This window comes from Papio anubis, chromosome 6 (genome assembly GCF_008728515.1).
Source record: "Papio anubis isolate 15944 chromosome 6, Panubis1.0, whole genome shotgun sequence".
NCBI classification, from domain to species: domain Eukaryota; kingdom Metazoa; phylum Chordata; class Mammalia; order Primates; family Cercopithecidae; genus Papio; species Papio anubis.
Window position 1 is genome coordinate 105,130,133 of NC_044981.1, and position 25,821 is coordinate 105,155,953.

Below are 25,821 nucleotides of genomic sequence, written 5' to 3' on the forward strand. Positions count from 1 at the left end.
TGAAACTAGATCCATACAGCATGAAAGAAACATTAGCTGCCATGGATGTCACCCACAGAGAGAAAGTGTCATCTCTACTGCATTCTATTTAAGGATTTTTACTTAAAAAAGTTTATCTTGAGATCATAGTACCATTAAGAAAAGATCTCCAAGTTATTTCTAAGGAGGGCTATTACTTCTCAGTGCTAGGAATAGCCACATCTTTTATTCCAGGACATCCCCTTCCAGGGTCACAAGGTGTAAAGGAGAGTGAACTGCTAATCCCAAAGTGGCTTAGCCACCGAGGAGCCACAGGAGCAGAGAGGAGGGAGCAGGTGTCTTAGAGGTCTGGAGCCACGCAGCCTCAGACACAGAGAGCTTATCAGCCCAACAATACTTGGAGTAGATAACAATCCCTGATGGATGAACCTGAGTTTTAGGAGTGTGAGGGTGAAGCACACATCCACCTTATATGCATTCTATGTACCTCTCATGCCTTCATGGGCCTGTCAGTAGGCTTAAGAAACTTAATTTGGGTCCTGAGTTCTCCATCCTATATTACTGTGTCACAGCAATATTGTGTATAAACCTCCAATAAAAAATGCCCTTGTCCAGGAAACAGAAAAACAGTCATTTCTGATCTTAAAAAAAATCCTCCTAAAAATTCTTAGAGATTTCCTGAGTTAATGGTGGCCTGGGCCACCAAGTGACTTAGTTTGGTAAAGTCAAACATTGTTCAGTTAGGGTTAAAATGCAGGCAAGGTTTGTAAGCTGAGCAAAGCTATAGTTCTTTTTGTCCTCACCAGCCACTCCGTGCAGGACAGGATTCAGACAGGTTCTTACCTGGCAGGAATTTTAACAATTGAAAGTAATCCAGTACGAGTTTACTTTTAAAACAAGGGCCATAATCTTACAGGTTTCTGTGGATTTTTTGTTATTACTATTATTATTATTTTTTAAGAGACAGGGTCTCACTGTTTTACTCCAGGCCAGAGTGCACTGACAGGTTTCTGTCTGTGAGTTTTTCATTATTATTATTATTATTTTTTAAGAGACAGGGTCTCACTGTTTTACTCCAGGCCAGAGTGCACTGGCACGATCCTTGCTCACCGCAACCTTGAACTTCTGGACTCAAGTGATCCTCCCACCTCAGCCTCCTGAGTACCTGGAACTAGAGGCATGCGCTACCATGCCTAGCTCACTGTTTTTCACTTTTTATAGAGACTAGCTCACTATGTTGCCCAGGCTGCTTGTGAACTCCTGGCCTCAAGTGTTTCTCCTACCTTGGCAGCCCAAAGTACTGGGATTATAGGCGTGAGCCACTGCACCTGGCCTGTTTGATTTTTTAAATCTATGTAATGGCAGAAATGGAGTCCAAAATAAGAATGAAAACCAACATTAAGAGGAATCTTAGCATCTTAGCGAGTTGCTTCTCATACTCCTTACTGCTACTAAGATACCCTGTCACCCACGACACCTTCCAAACCCCAAGCTGCAATATAGTAAGACACAGTCACAGCCTCTTCACCACTTACAAACTTTTCCTGCTGCCTTCAGCCCAAAACACTGTTGAGGTTACCAGATTTCAGGGCTGTGAAAAATTCACCACCTGCTGGTCATCGGCCTGATACCTGGCAGGTTGGCATCACTGGCCATTGCCACTCCTGGTGCACACATGCAATTTCAAAGATCCTCGCCTTTCGTAACTCTGAACCGCCGGGGTTTGCTGTGTTGTGCGGCTGATGACGCCCAGCGATGGGTGCGCTCTCATGCTGGTTCTCGCTGTGATGGTCCCAGGACATCTGGTGTGAGAGTGTGCATCTATGGGGGCAGGATGTTAACAGAGCCATGAAGCTGGAAGTGAAGACAGGTGGCATAGACACTGGTGCGCGAGTCACTGGGAGCCATCTCCGAGTGAAGACAGCCACCAGCTGTGAGAGGGCCAGACCCAGACACAGTGACGGGAAAATCTGAATGAAGAGGGCAGGCTAGATGTGGTGGGGAACTGAGTATTTCAGAGGATGAGGAGGATACTGAGTTCTGAGAGGAAGCAAAAGGGCAGAAACCAGGACAAAGGGTTTGGAAGACACACTCTGCCATGATCAACAGATCGCCAGAGCCTGAGTCAGGGTCAGGTCGGCGCAGACTCGAGCTTCTGATGCCGTAGAGTTCTCCCAGTGGGAGCCCCGAGTGCTCCTCATGCGACATCCCTCAGGAAGGCCGCATAAGGAAGAAGTGTCCAGAGCACGCCTCCCAGCCCTCCCCTTCAACGCTGCCTCCGTGCTCTGCAGTAGCGGCTATTTCTGAGGCCCCCCTCAGACCCAAGCTGGCTTCCACACCAGAACCACCCCGGGATATTGGAGTTGAGGCTCCCGTGCCTCGGCCCCGTGGCTGGGTGAGGGTGTACGGTGGCTGCCGAAAGTCTCTGCGTGATACTCATCAGTGGCCTGGGGTGCCTCGTGGTCTCCGGTCCCTCCCAGGTTGGCTGCACATTTCATGCTGTGATTTCTTGGCTCTCATTAAAATTAAAGAAGAAGGCCGAGACGGGCGGATCACGAGGTCAGGAGATCGAGACCATCCTGGCTAACACGGTGAAACCCTGTCTCTACTAAAAAAATACAAAAAAACTAGCCGGGCGAGGTGGTGGGCGCCTGTAGTCCCAGCTACTCCGGAGGCTGAGGCAGGAGAACGGCGTAAACCCGGGAGGCGGAGCTTGCAGTGAGCTGAGATTGGGCCACTGCACTCCAGCCTGGGCGACTGAGCGAGACTCCGTCTCAAAAAAAAAAAAAAAAAAAAAAAAAAAAAAATTAAAGAAGAAATCTCTGGTCTTTTTAGAATTAGTGTTTTACTACTTTTTGATTTGATGATTTATCAATGCACTTTATGGCTTCCATAATAGTTCTGTAATTCTAAAAGTTTTAATTGAAATCATAATCTTTAAATACTAACATAATAACATTCATTCAAATTCTAAATTTTGAAGAGAAAAAAGGAGCTAAAAATTAAAGCATAGTATTTAGAAGATAATGCAAAGGCTTACATTTAATTGCGGAAATAAAAACTCTGTTTAAGCCTTTGAAATCTTTTCTCTTTGTCTTTCAATAACATGACTTTTCAAATCATAGCTATTATGTTAAAACCTAATTGTCCAAAATCCAAAGGGCTGGATTCTTGGTTAAGACAAATCGCTCACTGCTCTTTAGTGCATGGACCCCACTATAACTGGGGCTTGACACACTTTGAAGTTTTTTGCCCCTTCTCTTTGACATTTTAATGCACTATCTCCATTAACGTATTTCCACATCAGCGGCTCTTCGTCCATCAGCAGAATTACATCATACTGGCTTCAGAGGAAAATAACACAGAAAAAGTGCCTTGCTGGCAAATGGCAACACAGGATATGAATTATAGATACACCTCAATAAAGAACAGCGGCGGGAAGGTGTGTCTATGTGGGGTGCACATGAGGCACAGATACAAGCCCACTGTATATCCAACAAGCCAGACCAATTCATTTGCATTTGTAAATAGACCCAGCTTCTTGCAAGCATAGGAAGGCGGCTAGTCACATCCTCTCACAAAACACTCAGCTCCTCCAACAGCAATATGGTGGGGTTACTACTGATCCAGCTACCTTATGAAATTTATTCATCCTGTTAATGAGTGGCTGTTAATGAGATTTAAAAATAATCTTAACTAAAGTTCCCAATTTCCTAATTGACTCAACACAAAACATGTGAAAGCTAATTTCAGTGACCCTAGTTTTTGGTATGACGTAGTATTAAAATGCAGGTCTACAGAATAATATTTGTGATATTCAGTATTAAAACTTCCCTGCTAGTCAAGAGTAAGAAGACTTCTCAAATTAAATCATTTTACCCTTTTTTTTTGAAATTAAGAAGTCTGAGACTTCTCCTTCTTCTAATGCTCAGTTAATCCACCAAGGACTCTCTCAGGGACAGCAAAGGAACAACAGCACTTATTCCAGCATCACGTAGGTGTGCACCTTTATCCGTGTCAATATCACCACCTTCCCACTCTGCTCCCCGACAACTCGCAAGTACTTCCACAGCCACACTCCAGTCCCAACAATGTTAAATGCCAAAGCAGTGTTGGTAAAAACCTCAAATGGTGAAAAGGACAGAAACTCAAACCGGCCCCTGTGCCAGCAAGTAACTGTTACTTATCTCACAAGGTGCTTGGCTCTGGAAACAATCTAACTCAAGCTACACGTGGAGTCTGTGCAGTCTACACGGGAACATGCAAAGCCTGCATTTCCTTTTAGGTGCAGCAGAGGTAATGAAATTCAGATAAGAGAAAAAAAATCCAGATTTCAATGCAAGAGGTGGAAGATCCACTAAGATACTCATTACTATTTGGTTTCTAATAGCAGGATTGCCTTTAGCTATGATGGAGAACAAAAATGAAGAGGTGGTTTGTAACAAAACAAAACAAAAAAGTAGAAAGAAGAGCAACAGGCAGGGCGCGGTGGCTCACGCCTGTAATCCCAGCACTTTGGGAAGCGAAGACGGGTGGATCACGAGGTCAAGAGATCGAGGCCATCCTGGCCAACATGGTGAAACCCTATCTCTACTAAAAAAAAAAATACAAAAATTAGCTGGGTGTGGTGGCGCATGCCTGTAATCCCAGCTACTCAGGAGGCTGAGGCAGAAGAATCGCTTGAACCTGGGAGGCAGAGGTTGCAGTGAGCCGAGATTGCGCCACTGCACTCCAGCCCGGAGAAAAAAAAAAAAAAAAAAAAAAAAAAAAAAAAAAAAAAAGAGCAGAAGAACAACAGGAGACCCTGCTCCTGACTCAATGGTCCTGAGTGGGTGATGCTGTAGGTCTTTGTTGACTCTACCATAAAATCAAGAAGTAGAGGCTGGATAACATCTAAAACCTTCCCAGCTCTGAGATCCAATCATTCTGTAATTGAAACTCTGTATCCTTATGAAACCTCTTCTTATCTTAAAGATCCCTGCCAGAATTTTGACACAAACAATCTCAAGTCACTCAAGACTTGATCAAAATTTATATATGTGAGTTGCTAGGGCCTTAAGGAATTAAAATCTGTTTGTCCATCTACCCTGGCTTAAAGATCTAGGGCTTGTGAGATCTTCTGTAAATTCAGTGAAATCATGCTTCCTCCTAGAGCTCATTTCCAAGAAAAAATTCTGGATAATGCTGAAATTTTCAAATCCACAAATCAGTTGTATTTTGAAGAGCTGTCAATTGCTGGACATCACCAGGTACCATCTAGGACTCATAAAAGGATGCAAGGCACACGGAATGACCGGGGGGAAGTTATTCTACCTGCGCATGTCTGCACGCACAGGCTTTAAACGTAATGGATTCAGTCATTTAAAAAATGTTACAAGGTCAGGAGTGGTGGCTCACACCTGTAATCCCAGCGCTTTGGGAGGCTGAGAGGACTGCTTGAGGCTAGGAGTTCATGACCAGCCTGGGCAACATAGTAAGAATCTGGCTCTACAAAAAAGTAAAGACAAAATCAGTCAGGTATGGTGGCACGTGCCTTTAGTCCCAACTACTTGGGAGGCTGAGGTGGGAGAATTGCTTGAGCCCCGGAATTTGAGGTTGTAGTGAGCTATATGAAAGCCTGTGTTTAGCCTGGGATCCATAGCTATGCTCTTTAGGAAGTGGTAGGCCAAAGTTCTTCCTAAGCTTCTGGCAAATCTTGGCTCACCTATGCTCAGGTAATGGCTCAGAATCCTCCGAAATGATGCTACAGACAGCCATGAGCACTGATCTGCAGATGGACGGAACTCATTTGCCATTCCTGAAGTAGGCCGTTAGTAAGACCAGCTAGTATTTCCAACTCTCTGTTTCTTGTATCTTCAAAAGTAAATTCCTTAACTAGCAATGCTTTAAAACTGTACACAACCATGCATTTTCTGATACAAAGTGTATCAGTGTGTGGAAGGAGGAGGGCTCTGTACAGATGTTACTTGTAAACCATTAACTTAAAATGACTGGATATTACTGCACAGTGAATCTAGTACCTGAACAAGAAGATTCACCAGATTCTACTGTAAATCCTCTGATGATCAAAATGAGGAATTTACTCAAAAGGTGAAAAAGAAAAAAAAAAAATCTATATGTTTCTTAATTTATTCAATGCAGCAGGTCGATTTTACCTTCATACTGTCACTCTTAAAGAAATTAATAAAACAGCTTCTGACCAGTTAAACTTGCATGTTTTTTCTCTATACTATCTTGTGTTTCACCAGCTGAGAAAATCTGAAGCATAATTGCCACAATCCTTCATTTTTACAACGAGCATTCTGTTTCTGTCTAATTGCACACACACACTCACTCACGCTCCACCTTCATCATTAATTTGTCCTTTTCAGATTCTTCCATGGGCTCCAGGTCCTTTGGGATTGTGCCTTGAGAAAGAAGTCATTCAGACAGACTCTGTGAATCCTGCACTATGCCATTTCTTCCTCTCCCAAAGAGAAACTAACATTTAGCAAACTAGCTTTTCTAATGGCCAACCTAACTTTAACCTAACAGAGCCATCAACGGGGAAACAAACACCAAAGCAAAACCACGACTTTGCTGCAATGAGCTGTTAAATAAGTAAAGCAAAAGGATGTTGAAAATCAGATTTCTCAACTCATAGCACTAAAACATGTCATACACATGTTTTCTCAGATTCAAGCTTCTGCTTTTAAAAAAAGGCACAACACAGGTTATGTGTATTGCGAAGTGAACAGAAGGAAGATTTAAAATAGAAATAAAACTTAACTTCTTTCTTTTTTAGAAAGAATAGTGTAGACATACAAGTTAAAATTCACAGTTAACAGTCACGGGGCTATGAATATGAGCCCTTGCCAAGTGTGCTTTATCAGATTTACATAGAATAACGCCAACATTTTTCTTTTTCTTATTTTTAATTAAGGAGGAGGTGTTGTACTCTAAGGAAGCTATCTGGATGCTGCTGGCTGGAATACAGATTTGATCTCCTTGTGCTGGTTAGCTAACATCGATTTTCTGCCCCAGTGGAAGAGATTTCACTCTGATGCATGCCATTTAAATTCATTTTACACAGCTGCTTAATGTGGCTTGGCAAGGCACAGCCAAACTAGCTTTGTGGGTCTAAAGAGGCCTCTGGAGTTGGTAAAAGGACAGATCCTATGGATTAGCTGCAGATGATGAATGCTTGCTTCCTCCGACTGCTATCTTCCTACTGACTCATGAATTGACCTTGAAGGCACCACAAGAAAGTAACAAAGAGGAAAAGACAATTTCCCAAGAATAAGCACGTTTACCTCATTCTATATTTGTTATTTCACTTTGGGGATGATGTTTACAGGATTCTATATTTGTTGGTCCACATTTAGGGCCATGTTTACAGACTTCAGAGCTCTCGATTCCAAAATTATCATTCGTTCTGTCTAAATAAATATAAACTGAATATAAAACTACTAAAAAGCTCTGTCAGGCATTCATAACCAGTAGTGAAAGCATAGTTCTATAAATTTACTGTTTAAACAAAGCTAGCTGATAGTTCCCTGTTTGATTTTAACCAAAGATGATGCGTGTCTCTACTAAAACTAACATGATTCAGGCAAACTAACTACCAAACATGGTTAAGTCTGCCCAGGATGATAGCAATAACTTTTTTGCTTAGTAATTCACTCAATACTAATAGACTTTCAGAGCATTTACTAACCTAAACAAGGTGACAGAACCTGATACTACATAGTTTTGTAGTAGGAAAGAAGAGATACTTTTTGTTGCTGTATGTAATTCCTGTGTTGAAATTGAGAATAATATAGCAACACTGTGTTTAGAGAGAACATTCTCTGTTGGATTATTTTGTGGTATTTTCCTGGTGACTTCAATATTCTAATACTCGCTGGAGAAGAAAATAATAGAAGTCTTTGGCACAGACATTTGCTTGGTGGTGATATAATGAAACCCCTCCTAAGTCCTGTGAATAGCCTGTGTCAGCTCAACTGCAGTGATTCTCTTGTCAAATGAGATGCTGTGCTCTTAATTTGGGGGTGGGTATGGCAGCCGCTCACTGTAGTGGCAGGAGTGAGAATATAGTCATGAGAACAGCGCTGCACAACACAGGTTCCTAGACAAAACAACGACAACAATGGGGGAAATGACGCCAGAGTTGGTGACTCCGTGTCTTCGACACAGATCAAAGTTTCTATTTCCCTCTCAGGCATGAAGGAAAGCAGCCATGCCAAAAGCCATGCAGACAGGGCCTGAGGACACATGCGGGTTTCCACCGAACGGCCACAGTACTGTTAATACGAAAGGAAAACGAAACAAACACACCAACAAAAATGGACACAAGGACAACCCCCTCGGAGATGGATTTCCTGTGAGGTGTTTCGCTTTCTTGGTTTGGGTGTTCCTTTCGTGGCCAGGTGGCACGATCTTTAACAGTTGCAGAGAAAACGCCCAGGTCCCGCAGCAAGTCGGGGTGCGTTGCTACCTACCCGTACTGGTCAGGCTGGTGCACCATGGGAGCCTGAGAGTTGCCATAGTTGGGGTGCTGGGAAGAAAACATGGGGCGTCCGCCAGCCCCAGACTGGCTGGGATAAGCAGGCGACCTAATGTATGGTGGCCTAAAGTGGAACAGAAGAACAGCCTCTTGGGATTTGTTCTGATGCACAAGCATGAATCCCTGTCCATCTGTCACCCCCACATGTAGGTGCGGGGTTTACAGACCGCAGAGGCAAGCTGAATACCTGCATCCTGCCGCTGCCTGAGGGGTGGGGGGTATAGGAAATGCCTCTAACAACAGGGTGGGGACAGGCAGAGAAAAGTAAGATTCTCAATTCTAATCTCCATTTACCATTTTAAAGTATAGCTTTGACTTTGGTAAAAGCAAACAAGAAGATATACAGCCCCCATTTAAAATCCTGGTGAGCTAAAATGGGCAGCAAGTTGAAGGCAAGGCTTTGGAATGGTCTACGCATTAGAAACAGAAAATGGCAATGCATGGATGTGCATTTATGTATTGATTACTTCAGAATGATATAAACAGTGACTCAGAAAGGGGGCACGCATGGCTTTGTAACCACACAAAATCATGCCTGGCTCTCTGTGGCTATCTTCTGAGGTCCCTCCCGAAGGCTGCGTGCCAAATGCAATCAAATACTTTCTACTTAAAAAAAGAAAATAACTTGTGCTTTATGAGTTGCAACAATGGACAATTCATTTAAACTTGAATTCGAACTTCAATTTGAACAGCCAAACCAGTTATCATAGACAGGTTTACAAAAACATTCCCTAAAGCCTGTGTGGGTTCAGCAGAGGGCTAGACTGCTGGAGTTCAGAAAATTTTAAGTAATTGTAATGTGGAGACAGAAAGAAAGATAATGATTGATTTTCATTTTATTTCCTCAAGGGAAATTTATTATTATTTGGAGAAAACAATAAGACTGGAGGAGTCCCACATTCCCCAGATAGCAGCTTCAGAGGAAAAGTAAGAAAAGACACATTTAAAAACACACGCACACACATGCACACACGCACACACACGCACACACACACATGCACACACGCACACACACCTTAGCTTTTGTTTCCCTTTGACAAAAATCAGAATCTTCTACCTTTGCTTCTGAAGATACCATTAAGATACACATCTTTCAAAGTACTCTATTTTAAAACATATTTACATGTGCTTTTAAAACGTATTCACCTTTGCCTTATAAATTTTTAATTATGTTATTTTTATCCAGGTCAAGTATTTACTTCAAAATTAATTTTTAATTCGTGATTAAAAATGAGTAATTGTAGCTAAAGCCTTTTGCTTTATCAGCTCAAACTTTCTAAAATATTATCTTTGCTTTTTAAACCACATTTTGGTTTGGACAGATAGATATGCCTGGAAAAATAAAATATAACGTAAGAATGTAAAGTATATAAATTTCACACATATACGTTTAGACAAACACACAATAGACGTATGTATACATACAAAGTTTGTATTTTATGAAGATTCTTGTGATAGGCTGAAAAAAAGGTGGGGAGTGTGTTTCCTTTTCAATGTTTTAGATTTTAAATCGTTCCTAAGCTTTAGTATTTCCTGCTTAAAAGTCACTGCTTCAATTGGTACCACGCAGACACTTCCCTGTGCAACCGGATCTGGTTTGCTGCTGCAATGACTATTCACAGGCATTTCAAATCACCTCCCACGACTGATGTGCCCACCGCTCATATTCCTTCCTCATGTATCATAAAACATGGTTCGTCACTTAGTTCTCTGACCTTGACGCTACAGAATATATTTAACACAAAAAGAACGGCCAAGCACAGTGACATTCTACTGCTCTGTGTGACCCCGGGGAACAATGCAGCTACGTGCGCAGTCACGTGGTCACGCGTAGACACACAGCGTACCTGCCCGGGGCGTGCTCCTGGGTGGCGTACCTGCTTTGTGCTGAGTTCGCAGCAGCCTGCATCACTGCTGCGGCTGCCTCCTGTGCCTTACGGTTCACAGTTGGCATTGGCGGCCCCATTCCTGGCCCTCCCTGCTGAGACATGCCAGGAGAACTGGGGGTCATGCTGCTCATATTTCCAGGAAATGGTCTGTTCTGCATCCCAGCTGATGGCATTCGTCCCAGGGGCACAGCACCACATGGCTGGCTTGGCCCTTGTCCATGCATCTGGTTGTTGGCACTGATACCCATACCGGGCCCTGGGCCGCTGTAGCTTGCACTGGGCACCCCACTATACGCTGGGGGTCTGGAGTAGTTACCTAAACAAAAAGCAAACACAAAGTAAAGCCTTTTATTTAAACTTGTGACAACATTCACTGGAAATACTTTTTGTCCAACAATGTGATCAGCAGGAGTATTAGTCATGACCCTTATTGGCCCTTCCTATTGGCGCTGGTGCAGCTGCCAGTCTCAAACATGCTCTCTCTCTGCACACTCCCAGGCCCTCAGAGAGTGACTCAAATACGGACAGCCCCAGAGGACCACTGCACTGATGAAGAGAAAGTCAGACTGGTCATAAAAAGAAACAAATGACAAACAAAAAACAAACCCTATGAATAGGCAAGGGATACCGAGTGCTGCCTCAATCCGTTCACCACCACACATTCTCATGTTTCAACCAAAATGGTGAGCATCACTCTGAGATCACACCACTAGATCACTGCTGCCTTCAACAGCCATGTGAAAGGGCTCCACAAGACAACGTGTAAGACGAGATGCACATATGGTCAAAATCATCCCTTAAAACCCACTTAGGAAAGGTGTCAGCAGGGAACCTGACATGAGCTCCAGTTTTCCTCTAAGTTGGGAATAATTTTTTTCTTTCTTTCTTTTTTTGCTTGGGTACCAGATCGAGCAGCTGGTTTGTGCTGGCTGCCACAACTCGAAAAACTGTCCCAGCACAAGCACGGCACACGGCAGCAGGAGAGCTGGTGGGCAGGGGCGGAGAGCTGGGAGTGAGGATGGCTGGTTTCGGAAACAAAAAATCACTCATTTCAAATCAAAATGCGATCCTCATCAGGGCATTAAAATCGAAATCAAGATCATTTCGTCAAAACAAAAGTAAACTCTCGTCAAATCAAACTCTCGGCAAAAATCGCGAACCATAAATTTCCGGCTCAGCTCAAAATCATTTCAATCAACAAAATAAATCATCATCCATTTCATAAAAAATAAATAAATCAGGCTCGGCAAACCAGGCTCAAAACAAAATCCCGGTCATAAAATCGGCACGAAAATCAGAAATCTAATAATGGACTCAAAAGAAATCAAAAACTATCGTCAAAGAACAAACAAATCATAATCATTTCGAATAAATTTCGCCAGTAAACCGAACAAAGTAAAATCCAAAATAATAAACTCGGCTCATAAAACTCCTGTCGAAATCAATCAAAATCGTCAGAAAGATTTCATAAAACATAATAAGATTTCGTCAACAAGATCTCATCGGGTCATAAAAATAAAATCAAACTCGTCGTCGGCTCAACAGAGGTGAGGGATGGCAGATGTTTTCCCTTCCCTTTCACACCTTTTACTTTGTGTGTAGATAAATTCAAGTAAATCAAAGACACACGATACTACTTCAATCATAATTGAACTGCTGAACCAGTGTGTGCTGGGCACCTGGTTAAGTGCTTTGCACCAATGAATTCATTCATTTCTTCCAATAACCACGTGAAATATAGATAGCCCCAGGACTCCATTTACAAATGAGAAAAATCAAGAGCTAGAAGATTAGGACTAAAGCTCTAGCAAACTGACTCGGGGACCCATGTCTTCAACCAATAAAACGTGCTGCCTCCTGATAAATTAATGTTGAAATCACATAAATGTAAAAGACAAGTGTGTGTGTGGAATATGGATTAGTGTTTCCCAGTCAGTCCTTACTACTTTTCCTTTTTCCATCCATGTAATATAACTATACTTACTATACACCAGAAGCTGTTCTAGGCACAGGTGACATAAAACTAAATACAATCCAATTCCTGCACTCAAGAAGCTCACAATCTACATGGGTGAGCATGCGTGTGTGTGCATGCGTGCACACGTATAGTTACGCATGTGTGTGTGTGCAGTAAAGCAGCAAGGGTAAAAACAAGAAAAAGTATAGAAGCAAAACAAAAAAAGCATGCAATGTGAAAAGTGCAGACAGAAGGCAGAGTGAGTCTGATGGGGGCTGCAGGCTTGAGGGCCCCCTTGGTGGGGGCTGGTGGAGAGTCCTCTGAATGAGCACTTCTGGAGCTGAACCCTCAGGAGCTGGCTTCAGGGGCTGGGAGAGCCTGCAGCTGGGTGAGCCTCTGCATTGCCTGCCTGCAGGACCTTAGGGAAGTTGCTTTCATCTTTTCTTGTTTCATTCTCTTCTCTGTAAAACAAAGAGAATCCTAACATTGTCCACGTGAAGAAGTGTTCTCAGGATTAAACCATATAATGTACGCAAAGTATCTAAATTGTGGGTGCCACTTGATGGGGGCTTCATTGTTGGCTGGGGGCTATGGCAGAAGAGGGGAAAGGGCACTTATGGCTGAGAGGCTGGGGACACCGGCTCGATGGCAAGGGCAGACTGATTTGGACAGCCACTGGAGCGCTGTGTGTGGCTGTCGGGGGGTAGATGGGAGAGGCTGGGTCTGGCAGGGCCTTGTGTACCAGGCTTCTAAGTTTGAGGTTTATCTTGTTGATAAGGAGGAGCTTCTCAAGGATTTCCAGCAGAGATAGGACTGGATTAATAACTGCAATAAAAGCAAACACTTAATATTTACTATGTGCTAAGCTCAGTTCCAAGTTCTTTGTGTTAACTCACTTAATCCCCAGATCAGGCCTAGGAGGTACACATTATTATAATCCTCATGCTGGAGATGAAGAGCCTAAGGCATAGGGCTGTGAATAACAACAAATGTGTCATGGTCACGTCGCCCACAACTGGAGGAGGAACCTCTCAGCCCAGGCAGCCCAGAGTGTAGTTTAGAGTCCAAGCATGCCACATTCTGCTACACAGTCTCTCAAATATTTAAGAAAAATCACATTTATGTAACAATGTTACCATAATGGTCAAAACCGGCTTTCTTAAATTCACACATACAAAGTTCTATCACCTACAAATCTGCAAGAGACCTCTGCAGACTTCTCCATATTTACTGTGCGCCTGCTCTCTGTGAGAGACACTGCGTGCATTTTCATTTGGCTGTCCGGGAGGCATGTGTTATTCCTTACAGGCCACGCACAGGCCACTGTCCGTGCAGATGTGGGCAGGCACACTTTTGTCAAGGGCCAGATAGGAAATAGTTTAGGCGTCTGGGACAAACAGTCTCTATCATGATTACTCAATCCTGCCACAGTAGCCCCCAAAGCAGCCACACACACAGATGGGAGTAGTGATGTTCCAATAAAACTTTATTAACAAAAACAGGTAGTGGGCCAGAGCGGGCCACAATCTGTGGACTCCTGACACAGACCGGTCTTGGGACAAGCTAATAAACTGCTACACTAGCAACGGCAAGTAAGACCTGGTCAAGTCAGCAGCTTCCTTAACCCCGAACACCATCTGGAAGGTTGAGAAAGGCTTCAGGGGATGCCGGAGTGCGCAATGGCCGATCTGAGGAACTGGGAAAGAAAGTGGAAGACAAAGGGGAACAGGAAACAGGAACAGGAGAGGCACAGCGAAGACACCTTGGGTGCGCTGGGCCACATGCCATTAGCCTTTTATTGGTGGCTCCTTCAAGTCAAACTGCTTCGGCATGAAGAGGCACTGCTTTTGCACAGCTGCAGTTTGCCGATACCATCAAAACTCTGTTTTCAAGTTAAAATAAAAAATAAAAAAACACCACTGTTCATCAGTTTCAAAGTTCTTTACAAAAATTTCTTAAGTTGCTTCTGAATCTCCCATCCCACGGGACACACATACACTCCGTTTTCCCGTCACGCAGTCTTGGCGGAAAAGGCACCTTCTGTGCACCCTGGTAGGCGGGCACAGAGCAGGGGCCAGCTGCTGGGCCCTTCCTCTTCCCACGCTTACCCAGAGACAGCCCCAGTCCTCACGACTCTTCGCTGTGAGAAGGAATTCAGACTCCTCCTCCTCCTCCTCCTCCTCCCTGAGCTCACATCCCCTTCCCTTCCAGATGATCTAATAAGATCAGTGAGATACAGTGCTCCTTCTTGGCTCTTGCTTTTATTAAAAATAAATATACTCATTCATAGTTTGAATGCACAAGTAATTAACTCATGTATTTATGCCATTACTTGGGGGCTAGTTTCCACCCTCCCCCAACACTGGATAAGTGACTCAGTTGGTAAGAAACCTTTTTCAGTGAAAACTTATGTGCCTTTGCTTTAGAAGGAAATGAAGTAACGCTTTAATTTTGTTTTAGAAAACAAGCGTTTAGACTATACCCATCATGTAAATTTATTAGAGAAAGAAGGTTTCTGAGTTTGTTGAACTCTGCTTATAGCTGGAATGGGGAAATGTTGGCACTCCAACTTCCTGGGTTTAACTGGCAGTCAAGGGCTGTATTTTAATGAACACAAAGGAAAGAAACTACTGAGATGTTTAGTTACTCTGTACCCTACCTTCATCTCTCACTCATGTTATGTACGAAAGAGAGGAGAGCTGTGTTTCAGTAGCTTTGCTCAATTCGGCAGCTGGTCTTCATCTTCTGGCAGGAAGCGTCTGCAAGCCGGTGGAGTACGCGTTTGAGCACAGCCATGCACACCAAGACATGCGTGTGTGCACTTGTGCTTAGAAAGGCGCTTAGGCCTGGGGTGCCAATCTCTTTCTCTCCAATCAGTTGGGTTGATTCCATGAATTGGCACTCAAAAGCGCGTGTCAAGGAAATACGTTCTCATTACAGAGGCCTCTATCGGATAGAAGAAATACAAAGTCCCCTTTTCTTTTCTTTGAAACTTTCCTCATTAGACTCACGTGCCTGGATAAAAATAGTTTCTAAAGGCTTAAAATGGTTTAAGAGGCAGCAATGGATAAAGCACAGGCTTCAGAATCTGGGTGTGAATACTGGTTCTGACACTCCCTAGCAGCGTGACAAGTTGTTTAGCCTCTGAACTGTGGTTCTGTCATCTGTAAAGTGATGACGATAATGAATAAGAGGCTGAAAGTAACAAGTGCAGCGCCAGGCACAGTGCTGCCGAATAAATGACAGCTGCCATCGTCATCAACGGCCATAACAACATCACTAACATCACCCCCCCATCTTTTAAAAATGTGTGCATGGGGCAAAAAATGATTCATGCCCCCCCAACTACTCGATAACGTATCTTTCTTCTCAAAATAAACAAAAACCAAATATGTAAGCCAAGCAAAATATGAGAGGAAAAGCCAGGAATGAGAAGTGCAATCTTATTTCCATGTTTCTCTAATAGGTTAGTAATTTGTTGGCACTGGCTTTGACAGAAAACAGATGGATCCAGCATTAAGCACAATGAAGGCGGCAGATGCCGGGCCAGCCCACCTCAGCTGGACTGGTCTTACAGCCAAGTCCAAGAGCCCACAGTTTTCAAGTGGGTTCATCTTGGCACACTAGCTTTGGAAAATTGGTCACCAATAGAATTCAGATTTCTACCCACCAAGAGTTCCATTCAAGCCCAGAGAGAGGAAGCAGAAACTAGACCCTATTCAAGTCACCGTCATCATTTCAGGCAGATCACAAAAAATTCTGTACCTGACTCCAGAAAATTTAAAGTTGCTAGTTACAATACATATTCAGAGAGTACTGCTTTTTGTAAACTACTAAATGTTTCCACTCATATATGAAATTTTGCTTCTAAGTTTCAATCACTCAACAGTTATGAACAACTACTGTGCGCAAGGTTCTGCATTATTCCCTATATGGTAGAGGAGAAAATGGAGGCGCATGCCATAAATCAGAAATCTTACCCTTGTGGGAAAAAGAAATGCATAATTAACTGCATACTATGATAAAGCCAGTTGTGAATTAGGGCTAAATATGCATTTATCTTGTCTTGTAGCCAGCAATGTTTACCATTTTTATAACAGTCACTACAAAATACTGTGTGTGTGTGTTTTTTTTTTTTTTTTTTTTTTTTAAGACAGAGTCTTGCTCTGTCACCCAGGCTGGAGTGCAGTGGCGTGATCCCGGCTCACTGCAACCTCTGCCTCCTGAGTTTAAGCAATCCTCCCACTTGAGCCTCCTGAGTAGCTGGGTTTACAGGCATGTACTACCATGCTAGGCTAATTTTTGTATTTTTAGTAGAGATGGGGTTTTGTCATGTTGCCCGGGCTATTCTCAAACGCCTGGCCTCAAACAACCCACCCGCCCTCGCCTCCCAAAGTGCTGGGATTACAGGCGTGAGCCAACGTGCCCGGCTTTGTCATGTCTAAATTGAGATATAAAAAAATCTATAATCCTGTAATCGACAGCACAATCAAGGTACAAAATATTTATCTCACAAGAAATGAAAGGAGGGAAAAGTTCCCTCTTTCCCTTCTGTAAGTCAACCTCATGCCCACGCCACCCCCTGGCAACCACTGATCTGATTTCCGTTCATGTCATTTTACTTCTCTACAATGTCGCATGGAGTCGCACAGTATAGGCTTTCCTGCTTGGTTTCTTAGCGTCACGCCTTTGACATCCATCCACACCGTTGCATGCATCTGTGCGTTCCCTTTCAGTGCTGAGTAGTAGTCCATTCTTGGATATGGTTTCTAGTTTTTGGCAATTATGAGTAGAGCTGCTAAAAATTTGTATACAGGTCTTTGTGTGGTAGGAATATGTTTCATTTTTCTTTGTAAAACCCTAGAAATGAGATTGCTTGGCTGTATGGTAAGTACATGTTTATAAGAAACTGCCAAACTGTGGCTGTACTATTTTGTATATATTCCCACCAAATACTGTGTGAGAGTTCTAACTGCCAGCACTTGATATTCCAACTTAAAAAAATTAGCTATTTGAATCAGTATGTAATAGAAATCAATGTAGCTTTAATTTTCATTTTCCTAATGAAAAAAATTTTGAGCATTTTTCATGTGTTTATTTGTTGGTTATCATATTTAAGTAAGATCTTTTCTGTGAAAAACAAAGTTCTATTTCAATACAGCTTCTTTCAATTCTATCTTTCTACTTAGATCTATCATACAATGCTGCTCTTTTAGCCAGGGAAATGTATCAAGTAGTTAGATGATCACAAATACAGGTTCATTGAAATGAAAGCTGACTTACCACAAGTTGCATCAAGTCCTATTTGTGGGAATAAATACACAGAATTTGTTTTCTGAACTATATATAAGGTACCATATTTCTCTTAGGTCAATATGCATTTAAAAATTACTTAAAATGTAAAACTTACAATGTTACACAAAGTTTGTAAAAGAAGGAGAAAGACCTATTATCTTACCTTACAGTGTCACTTCAATGTTTCACTTTTGGTAGTTTTTTTCCATTTATGTTACAATTATTGTCTTCCTTTTTAAAATTACAAAGTAATGCAAACTCAATGCAGAAAATATGGAAGCATAGAAACAGACAAAAATTATCCTTAGTCTCACCCCACAAGGATAATATACCAGGTACTGCTCTTAGGCATCGAATGGTCAACCCAATACCGGTCAAGCCTCAGGGCAGGGGGGAAGGAGTATCAGTGACTCTGGATTACTCTGCCTTAGCAGAATTCATTCATTTAAGAAAGAGTTATTAAGGGCCTCTTACATGCCAGGCTCTGTGCTAAATGCTGGGGATTCAGCAGTGAATGAAGACAAAGAGCTTATGTTCTGGTGGCAGGAGACAGGCAAGTAAAGAAATCAAGACAATGTCATGTGGTGACGAGAGTGATGAAGAGAAACACAGGAAGGAGGACTCTGCAGAGTGGTGAGGGGAAGGGAGCCATGTGCAAGCCGCTGCCTCTCCCGGGGCAGAAGTGGATCCCGGACCGGGGCTAACGTCAGAGGCAGACCCCAAGGATATGTGGGTATGCTCAGAGGCCAGCATCTGATGTCGAGGCAGCCAAGTGAAGAAGAGAGGCCTCCCAGGAGGCGGGTCTCACTGTCTGGTTCTGGGCAGGTGACTCTGGAAAGCTACCTGTTACTCCAAAGCTCACTTTCCTCCTCTATAAAAAGGGTGTAATAAAAGATTCTCTGTCTCATGTGGTTCCTGCAGGGAAAAAATATAGTAACTACTGTAGGACAACTGACAACGAATAGATAAAATCAGCCAAGGAATAGGCAAGAAAGTGTTCTTTTTATTTTTTTCGAGACAAGGTCTTGCTGTGTCACCCAGATTAGAGTGCAGAGGTGTGATCTCAGCTCACTGCAACCTCCACCTCCCGGGTTCAAGTAATCCTCCTGCCTCAGCCTCCCGGGTAGCTGGGATTACAGGCGCATGCCACCACATTAGGCTAATATTTGTATTTTTGGTAGAGATGGGGTTTCACTGTGCTGCCCAGGCTGGTCTCAAACTCCAAGGCTCAAGCAATTTACCCACCTCGGCCTCCCAAAGTGTTGGGATTACAGGTGTGAGCCACTGCACTTGGCCTAAAAGGTGTTCTAATAACTGTATAATTAGTGAAAAGAAATTATCTTTACATTATCATATTGCATTATATGCCTAGTTTTACTTTCATCACGCACAGATACACAATTTATTTCTCAAATAGAAGAATGTATAAAAGGTAAGCACTGACATTAAAAAATATATAAAGAGTCCGGGCACGGTGGCTCATGCCTGTAATCCCAGCACTTTGGGAGGCCGAGGCAGGCGGATCACTTGAGGTCAGGAGTTTGAGGCCAGCCTGGCCAACACGGTGAAATCCCATCTCTACTAAAAATACAAAAAATCAGCTGGGTGTGGTGGCGGGCACCTGTTATCCTAGCTACTCCAGAGGCTGAGGCTGGAAAATTGCTGGAACCCAGGAGGCAGAGGTTGCAGTGAGCTGAGATCGCGTCACGGCACCCCAGCCTGAGCAATATGGCGAGACTCCATCTTAAAAAAAAGAAATATATATATATATATATATATAAATATTATCAATATATTATATATACATATATATACACACACACACACACACACACACAGTTATTAACCCAACCCAACAGTCAACTGCAGTGTGAAACAGTCAAGTCTCTATGGTAAGAACCGAAGGTGTCTAAGCGTCAGAAGTGGCGGAGTCACACACGGCAGGGGCTGTGTCTCCAGGCTCAGTTGCTGTGCCCTGCACGCCCCACACAGACTGCAGGGGCAAGGCACCCCCTGCAGGTGGGCCAGGGAGGGTCCTGATCAGCCACCACTAACCACAGGCGGAGGGACGCTCCTCCAGGGTGGTTGGTGCGACTCTGGAGGATTTGTGAAATATGTCAACAGGTAATTTCCTTTTAAACATTCGAATAAATGGAAGAGCAACAGGCCTCGGGAAAAGGTACCTTGCTAAGAGGGCAAGTGAAGCTGCATGTCCACACCCTGCCTCTCTACGTGCCACCCACCGCTGTCTTAATGAACCCCACCTGACATGGCATATACAGTGGTGGGCTCGGTCATGCGGTAAGGGCAGGGGGTGTGCCCCTCTTGAGTGCTGCAGATGTTAATTACTGCAGTAAAACAGCCTCACATTAGTCAAAATTAAAGTTGCTCGATTTTTTTTTTCTCTGTTTTCATTTTAAGTTGATTTGTACTGTATATTTTCCTGAGTTTTTCTCCCTAATTCCCAGGTTTTGATAAAATCATGATGTGATGATCTTATCAAAATCACGATGATTATCAGTCTAAGAAAAATTCATGCTTAAGTCTTATAACTTGAAGGCTAGATTCAGGCATCACAAGAAGACTTGATTACATTCACCTCTCCTTTGCTATGCAACCATCTAATTCAATTTTTGCTTTTTCTAGTATTAGCAAGACAGATTTAGGAGATTTCCTTAGTCAAACGTAACAGTATAGAACAAGGAATTAATCCTTTTGCTTTGCACTGTCAATTTAACCAAAAAAACAAGGTGAAGATAAGAAGCTGTGGCCTCATCAAGTCTATCAACCTGTTTCAAGAAAACAATAAAATGAGCACACTGAAGGGACGAGTGACCTGCACAGAATCTAGTCTTTGGAACGTCAGAGAAGAGGATCTTGTCAATCTGCGGTACCATCCACGGGAAGTCTTTTGACCACACAAAATGAATCCATGTGGCAGACAGACCCCACCTGTGCAGAAGAGCAGCTGTATTTAAGTCAATTCAATAATAAGACTGAGGTTCTCTCATGCCTGTAATCCTAGAACTTTGGGAGGCCGAGGTGGCTGGATCATGTGAGCCCAGGAGTTTGAAACTAGCTTGGGCAACATGCTAAAACCTTGTCTCTATAAAAAATACATGTAATCCCAGCACTTTGGGAGGCCGAGATGGGCGGATCACGAAGTCAGGAAATCGAGACCATCCTGGCTAACACGGTGAAACCCCGTCTCTGCTAAAAAATACAAAAAAAAAAAAAACCTAGCCGGGCGAGGTGGCGGGCGCCTGTAGTCCCAGCTACTCGGGAGGCTGAGGCAGGAGAGTGGCGTAAACCCAGGAGACGGAGCACTGCACTCCAGCCTGGGCGACAGAGCAAGACTCCATCTCAAAAAAAACACAAAAAAACAAAAAAATTTAGCCCGGTGTGGGGTGCATGTCTGTGGTCCCAGCTACTAGAGAGGCTGAGGTGGGAGAATCCCTTTAGCCCAAGAACTCGAGGTTACAGTGAGTCAAGATTGCCTCACTGTACTTCAGATTGGGCGACAGAGTGAGACTCTGTCTCAACAACCAACCAACCAACCAACCAACCAACCAACCAACCAACCAACCAAAGACGGAGGTTCTGAACTTAGAAGAGTAGAGACTGAAATCCTGGGTCTCAGTGACTGCAGGGCCTATAAGGTACCCACAAGTAGCTAGTGGGCCCACAACTCTTCACATCTATACCTTGTCCCTCTAGAACCACAACAGTTCAAGAGTACTGCTGTGTAATTCACTAGTCTGGAACTGTATTCATTTCAACTGAGTATCATTTCAAGTTTGCCTCTGTTGAACTTTTGAGACACATATAATGAATGAAGGGAAAAGGAAAATTTCTAGATGGCATCTAATTTATTTTAGTGAAAAAAAAATATTTAAACCCTTCTGAAAAATACCTTTGGCAAAGTAATTTAGAAATAAAAGGTTCATGAGACTCACCTACTTGTAAGTCCTCTGCTTCCCAAGACACACACAATAAAAATTAGGCATAAACCCAGGTGTCAGCACAACCCATATGGCTGTATGTGGTGGCCCTACCCAGACTCCCATAGGCTAATACAGAGTGAGTGAGGCCTGGGAGGAATCCAGACTCAGAACTACTGTTACCTGCCCAAGGTAACTCGACTTACAGCAAAACTAAGGCCCGAGTGTTTATATTTTGTAACTAGTAACAACATGCAAAAAGTATTTCTGGATAGTCAGTGTGATAGACGTTCCTCTAGAGAATGCAAAAAACAAACAAGATAGCTTTGTCCTTAAGAAACAAAAAGGTTATGGATATGAAATTGATTTTAGCTCTCTTTTTCCCATACAAACTCACTTATTAATAATTAACATGTTAATTACATAATCCTTTCTATTTATTAAAGCAAGTCCCCACAGCCCTTTTCCTTGTAAACACTTTGCAAGGGTAGTTATTATTACATGTGCTTGCTTGAAGGTGGCAAAATATACTGTAATTACATATTTTTACACATTTAGATTGGCTTCATTTGTTTATTTCACAATTCAGATTTTATAGTATTAATGTACATTTCTAACATTCCCCCTTCTTCACACCACAGAAATTTTATTTTATTTTTTGAGATGGTCTCACTTTGTCACCCAGGCTGTAGAGCAGTGGCGTGATCAGAGTTCACTGCAGCCTCAACCTCCTGGGCTCAAGTGATCCTCCGATGCCAGCCTCTCGAGTAGCTGGGATTACATATGTGTGCCATCACAACTGGCTAATTTTTTAATGTCTTTTTGTAGAGACGGGGTTTTACCATGTTGCCCAGGCTGGTCTCTAACTCCTGGGCTCATGCGATCAGCCCACCTCAGCCTCTCAAAGTGCTGAGATTATGGACATGAGCAACATTCTTAATCTCTTCAGTATTTTTTTTTTTTTAAAAAGACAGGGTCTTGCTCTGTCACCCAGGCTGGAGTGCAGTGGCACAATCTTGGCTCACTGCAGCTTCCACGTCCCAGGTTCAAGCGATTCTTGTGCCTCAGCCTCCTGAGTAGCTGGGACCACACCGGCTAAGTTTTGTAGTTTTAGTTGAGGCGGTGTTTCACCATGTTGCCCAGGCTGGTCTCGAACTCCTGACCTCAAGTGATCCACCCGCCTCAGACTCCCAAAGTGCTGGGATTACAGGCGTGAGCCACCACGCTCGGTCAGATTTTTAATATATATTTCCATGCCTGTATTCTTAAGACGTTTCTTGCTCCATAAAGGCGAGTTGTTTGTCATTTTGGTTTTATATCCCTAGCGGCTCACTGAATGAATGAACTGGCGAGAGGGCAGTGCAGTTAAGGTGTGGGAGGCAACACCACCAGTGACTACGGGAGAGGCCCCTCGTCAGTTAGTTTCCATTGGTGGGAACCCTGGGCTAGCCACTTACTGTAACAGCTGTGGGATCATGGCCAAATCATTACATTTCTCAAGGCTTTGGTGTTCTCACTTATGAAATAGAGACAGCCTCAGAGGGCTTCCCGTTAATTAAGAGACTGGGTGAATCAGCCTGGGTTTGGATCCTGGTTTGACCATTGTAGTCACTGTGCATCCTGGCAAAACTGTTCACCTGTTCTGTGCCTCAGTTTCTTCCTCTGTAAAGTGGAGTAATAACAGCAACTTCTGTGAGGATTAAATGAGTTAATATAAAAAACATTTAGAAAACAGGACCCAGGACATAGTAGCATGTTCGATAAATGCTGGTTGTTATTACTAATAATTTTGGAAAAGCTGCTCATATAAAATGTGAGTAAAATGGTTGCGAAGTATTTGAAACTTCTTTAAAAAAGCAAAACCAGAAGCAAGCCATGAAGTGAAGAACAAAAACAGAAAAAGGAGACTGATGACATCTTGGGTGGCGGCATGAGTGAATCATTCCAGAGATATGAACACGTCTCATGTGAAGAAGGAAGCTGAATATGTCACTATTCATCTGAGTAGTTAATCAAGAGGAGAAAGAAAAAATCCTTTACTTGGATCCCTTTCTAAAAGGATAACAAAGACGGAAAAAGCAAAGAGAATTTATTGAATTCAACAATACATGTTGCAAATGTGATCTCCTGTTGCTGAGTGTTTGCTGAGGACAGGAGGCTCCAAGGGGGAAAAGGTGATGATTTTGAATTGGACATTGAGAGTACCAGGACCCTCACAGCACACAGCACTCAGAGCAGGAACCCAGCGGCACACATGCCTTGGAGGGGAACAAGGTGGCAGTGTCACTCGGGAGAGGAGAAAAGGGTGCATGGTGCTGGGAGGGGTGCCCAACTTTCAGGCACCAGAGAGTGCCGAGTGTGGGAATATCCTTCTCATTTCAGATCGTTTCTACTATTAACCTACACTCCAGGTTCATGCCTTAAAACACTCCAACAAAAAGCTGAACTGTGACGCAGGAGCCCCGTGGGCTACCGTAACAGTAAAGGTCCTGGAACTGAAGCAAGGCTTTACTCACAGAACATTAGAAGTGGAAGCAACTTCCAATGCAATATAATCTCATTTTCTCGTTTTCTAGACAAAAAGCAATTCAGAAAGAGTAAGCAATTTTCCAAGGAGACACAGCAGTTTGGATAAGAACTCTCCTGGGCTCAGTGCTCTTAAATTAAGAGTCTTCACGTTCAGTGATAGCAAAAAACAGGGATTTAGTCAAAAAATAAATCCATTCTATAGTAATTTCCTTCCCTGCTATTAGTTCCTATAGCAAAAGTTCTTCCTTAGTTGTTCACAAAAGATTTACTAGATAGCCCAAGGCTCAGTCTTCACGTATGATGAGTAGAAAAAGAGGCTACAAGATTGAATTACTAAAGAGTATGGAGACAAATTTCAAAAAGCCCAGGAAGGGCTTATGGTCTTAAGAGTTAACTAGACCACCTTCACCCACACCCAGTTCTGAGAACAAGGTCTGGACCTTGCTTCCAATTACATTAGGAGCAAAAGCTCACATTTTCTGTGCCTACCACGACTTACAAACCGCTTTTCCAACTGCTGCTAAGTTCTCTTCTTTCCATGACAGCTAAAGAAACCTGGCTTTGACAACACCCACCACGTTCAGTAAGGGTGGTGGGTAACCCACAGTCCTGCCTCTGCCCAGCAACAAACAGCTACATGTTATAGTTACTGGCGCTGACAGGGAACCAGCAGATCATTACTGTCGACTGGGACTGAAATTCCTAATGCTTACTGGAATTGCTAACATGGAAAACTCTTGATGATGTGATATAAAGAGAATTGGGCAAAACCCAAGTCTCACTCTCAGGACAAGCCTGAACAAAGGCAGGAGAGGCTCTCTATAGATGTTTGCTTTCTTGGGTATCCCCATAGTTTTCCTACCAACAGAAATATTTGGAAAGTAAATATAACAAAGCCCTCTAAGGCCAAGAAACAATGCTCCATTGGTAGCACTGAAACTGTTTAAGATCTTTTGGAAAAAGATCTTCAGCACACAAGAAAAGAACTCGCTTTTCAAGCTGTAAAGTACTTTTCATCAGAAAGATGCGATTTTCTGAGAAACGGCAGGTAAAAAGGGAGGTGACTGGACCTCACCTTATATTTGCCTGGCCTCATAGATGGGTTTGCTAAACAGCTGCAAACGCCTCTAGGAAATACCAAGGGTCTCCCCCAGGCAAACCTGGTCTTGTTGTAGAAGTGGTAAACATTTTACTATGGTTTCGCAGTGGCACTCATCATCTTCACCCGGAATGTTCCTGGTATTTTCAGAAGTGAGGGAACTCTGGGAATTGTGCCAGATTATCTCATTCTCTCTAAATTATCCATTAAAGTCTAATTTAAATAAACAAAATATAAGGAAGGTGGTAAATTCAAATGTCTTATTGCTAAAAGTGACTTAGAAAAAAATATATATACATGTATGTTATATATATGTATACCTATACACATCAGGTTAAAAACCTTGATAAAAGGATTGTATGTGTATGTAACAGAACCTACATCCACTTTCAGGAAGAAGGAAGGCCAGTGGTGCGTGCTGGACATGATTCCACTTAGTTCTCCGCTCCTCCCTTACCTTCCCTTGTGAAAGACACGTAACCATTTCAGGCTTTGTCCTGTCTCCGAAGAGTCAGACTGGGGATGACTGGGAAAGTGAGAGCTACTGCTGACCTGATGCGGCACCTCGGAGAGAAACTGGGAGGGAT

General features: G+C 43.1%; 1 protein-coding gene across 7 annotated transcripts in view; it reads right to left on the reverse strand.

The window, feature by feature from the left end:
* Nucleotides 1–25,821, reverse strand: part of ARID1B (AT-rich interaction domain 1B) — a 442,915-nt gene that overhangs the window by 49,649 nt on the left and 367,445 nt on the right. For 4 of the 7 annotated variants that reach the window (XM_031667341.1, XM_031667343.1, XM_031667342.1 and 1 more), the window contains one exon: nt 10,402–10,729. In XM_031667341.1, coding sequence (XP_031523201.1) covers nt 10,402–10,729 — 328 coding nt within the window. Of the gene's footprint in view, nt 1–8,459; nt 8,589–10,401; nt 10,730–25,821 lie in introns of all 7 variants that reach the window. The other 3 variants (XM_031667340.1, XM_031667337.1, XM_031667338.1) reach the window with 1 other exon arrangement.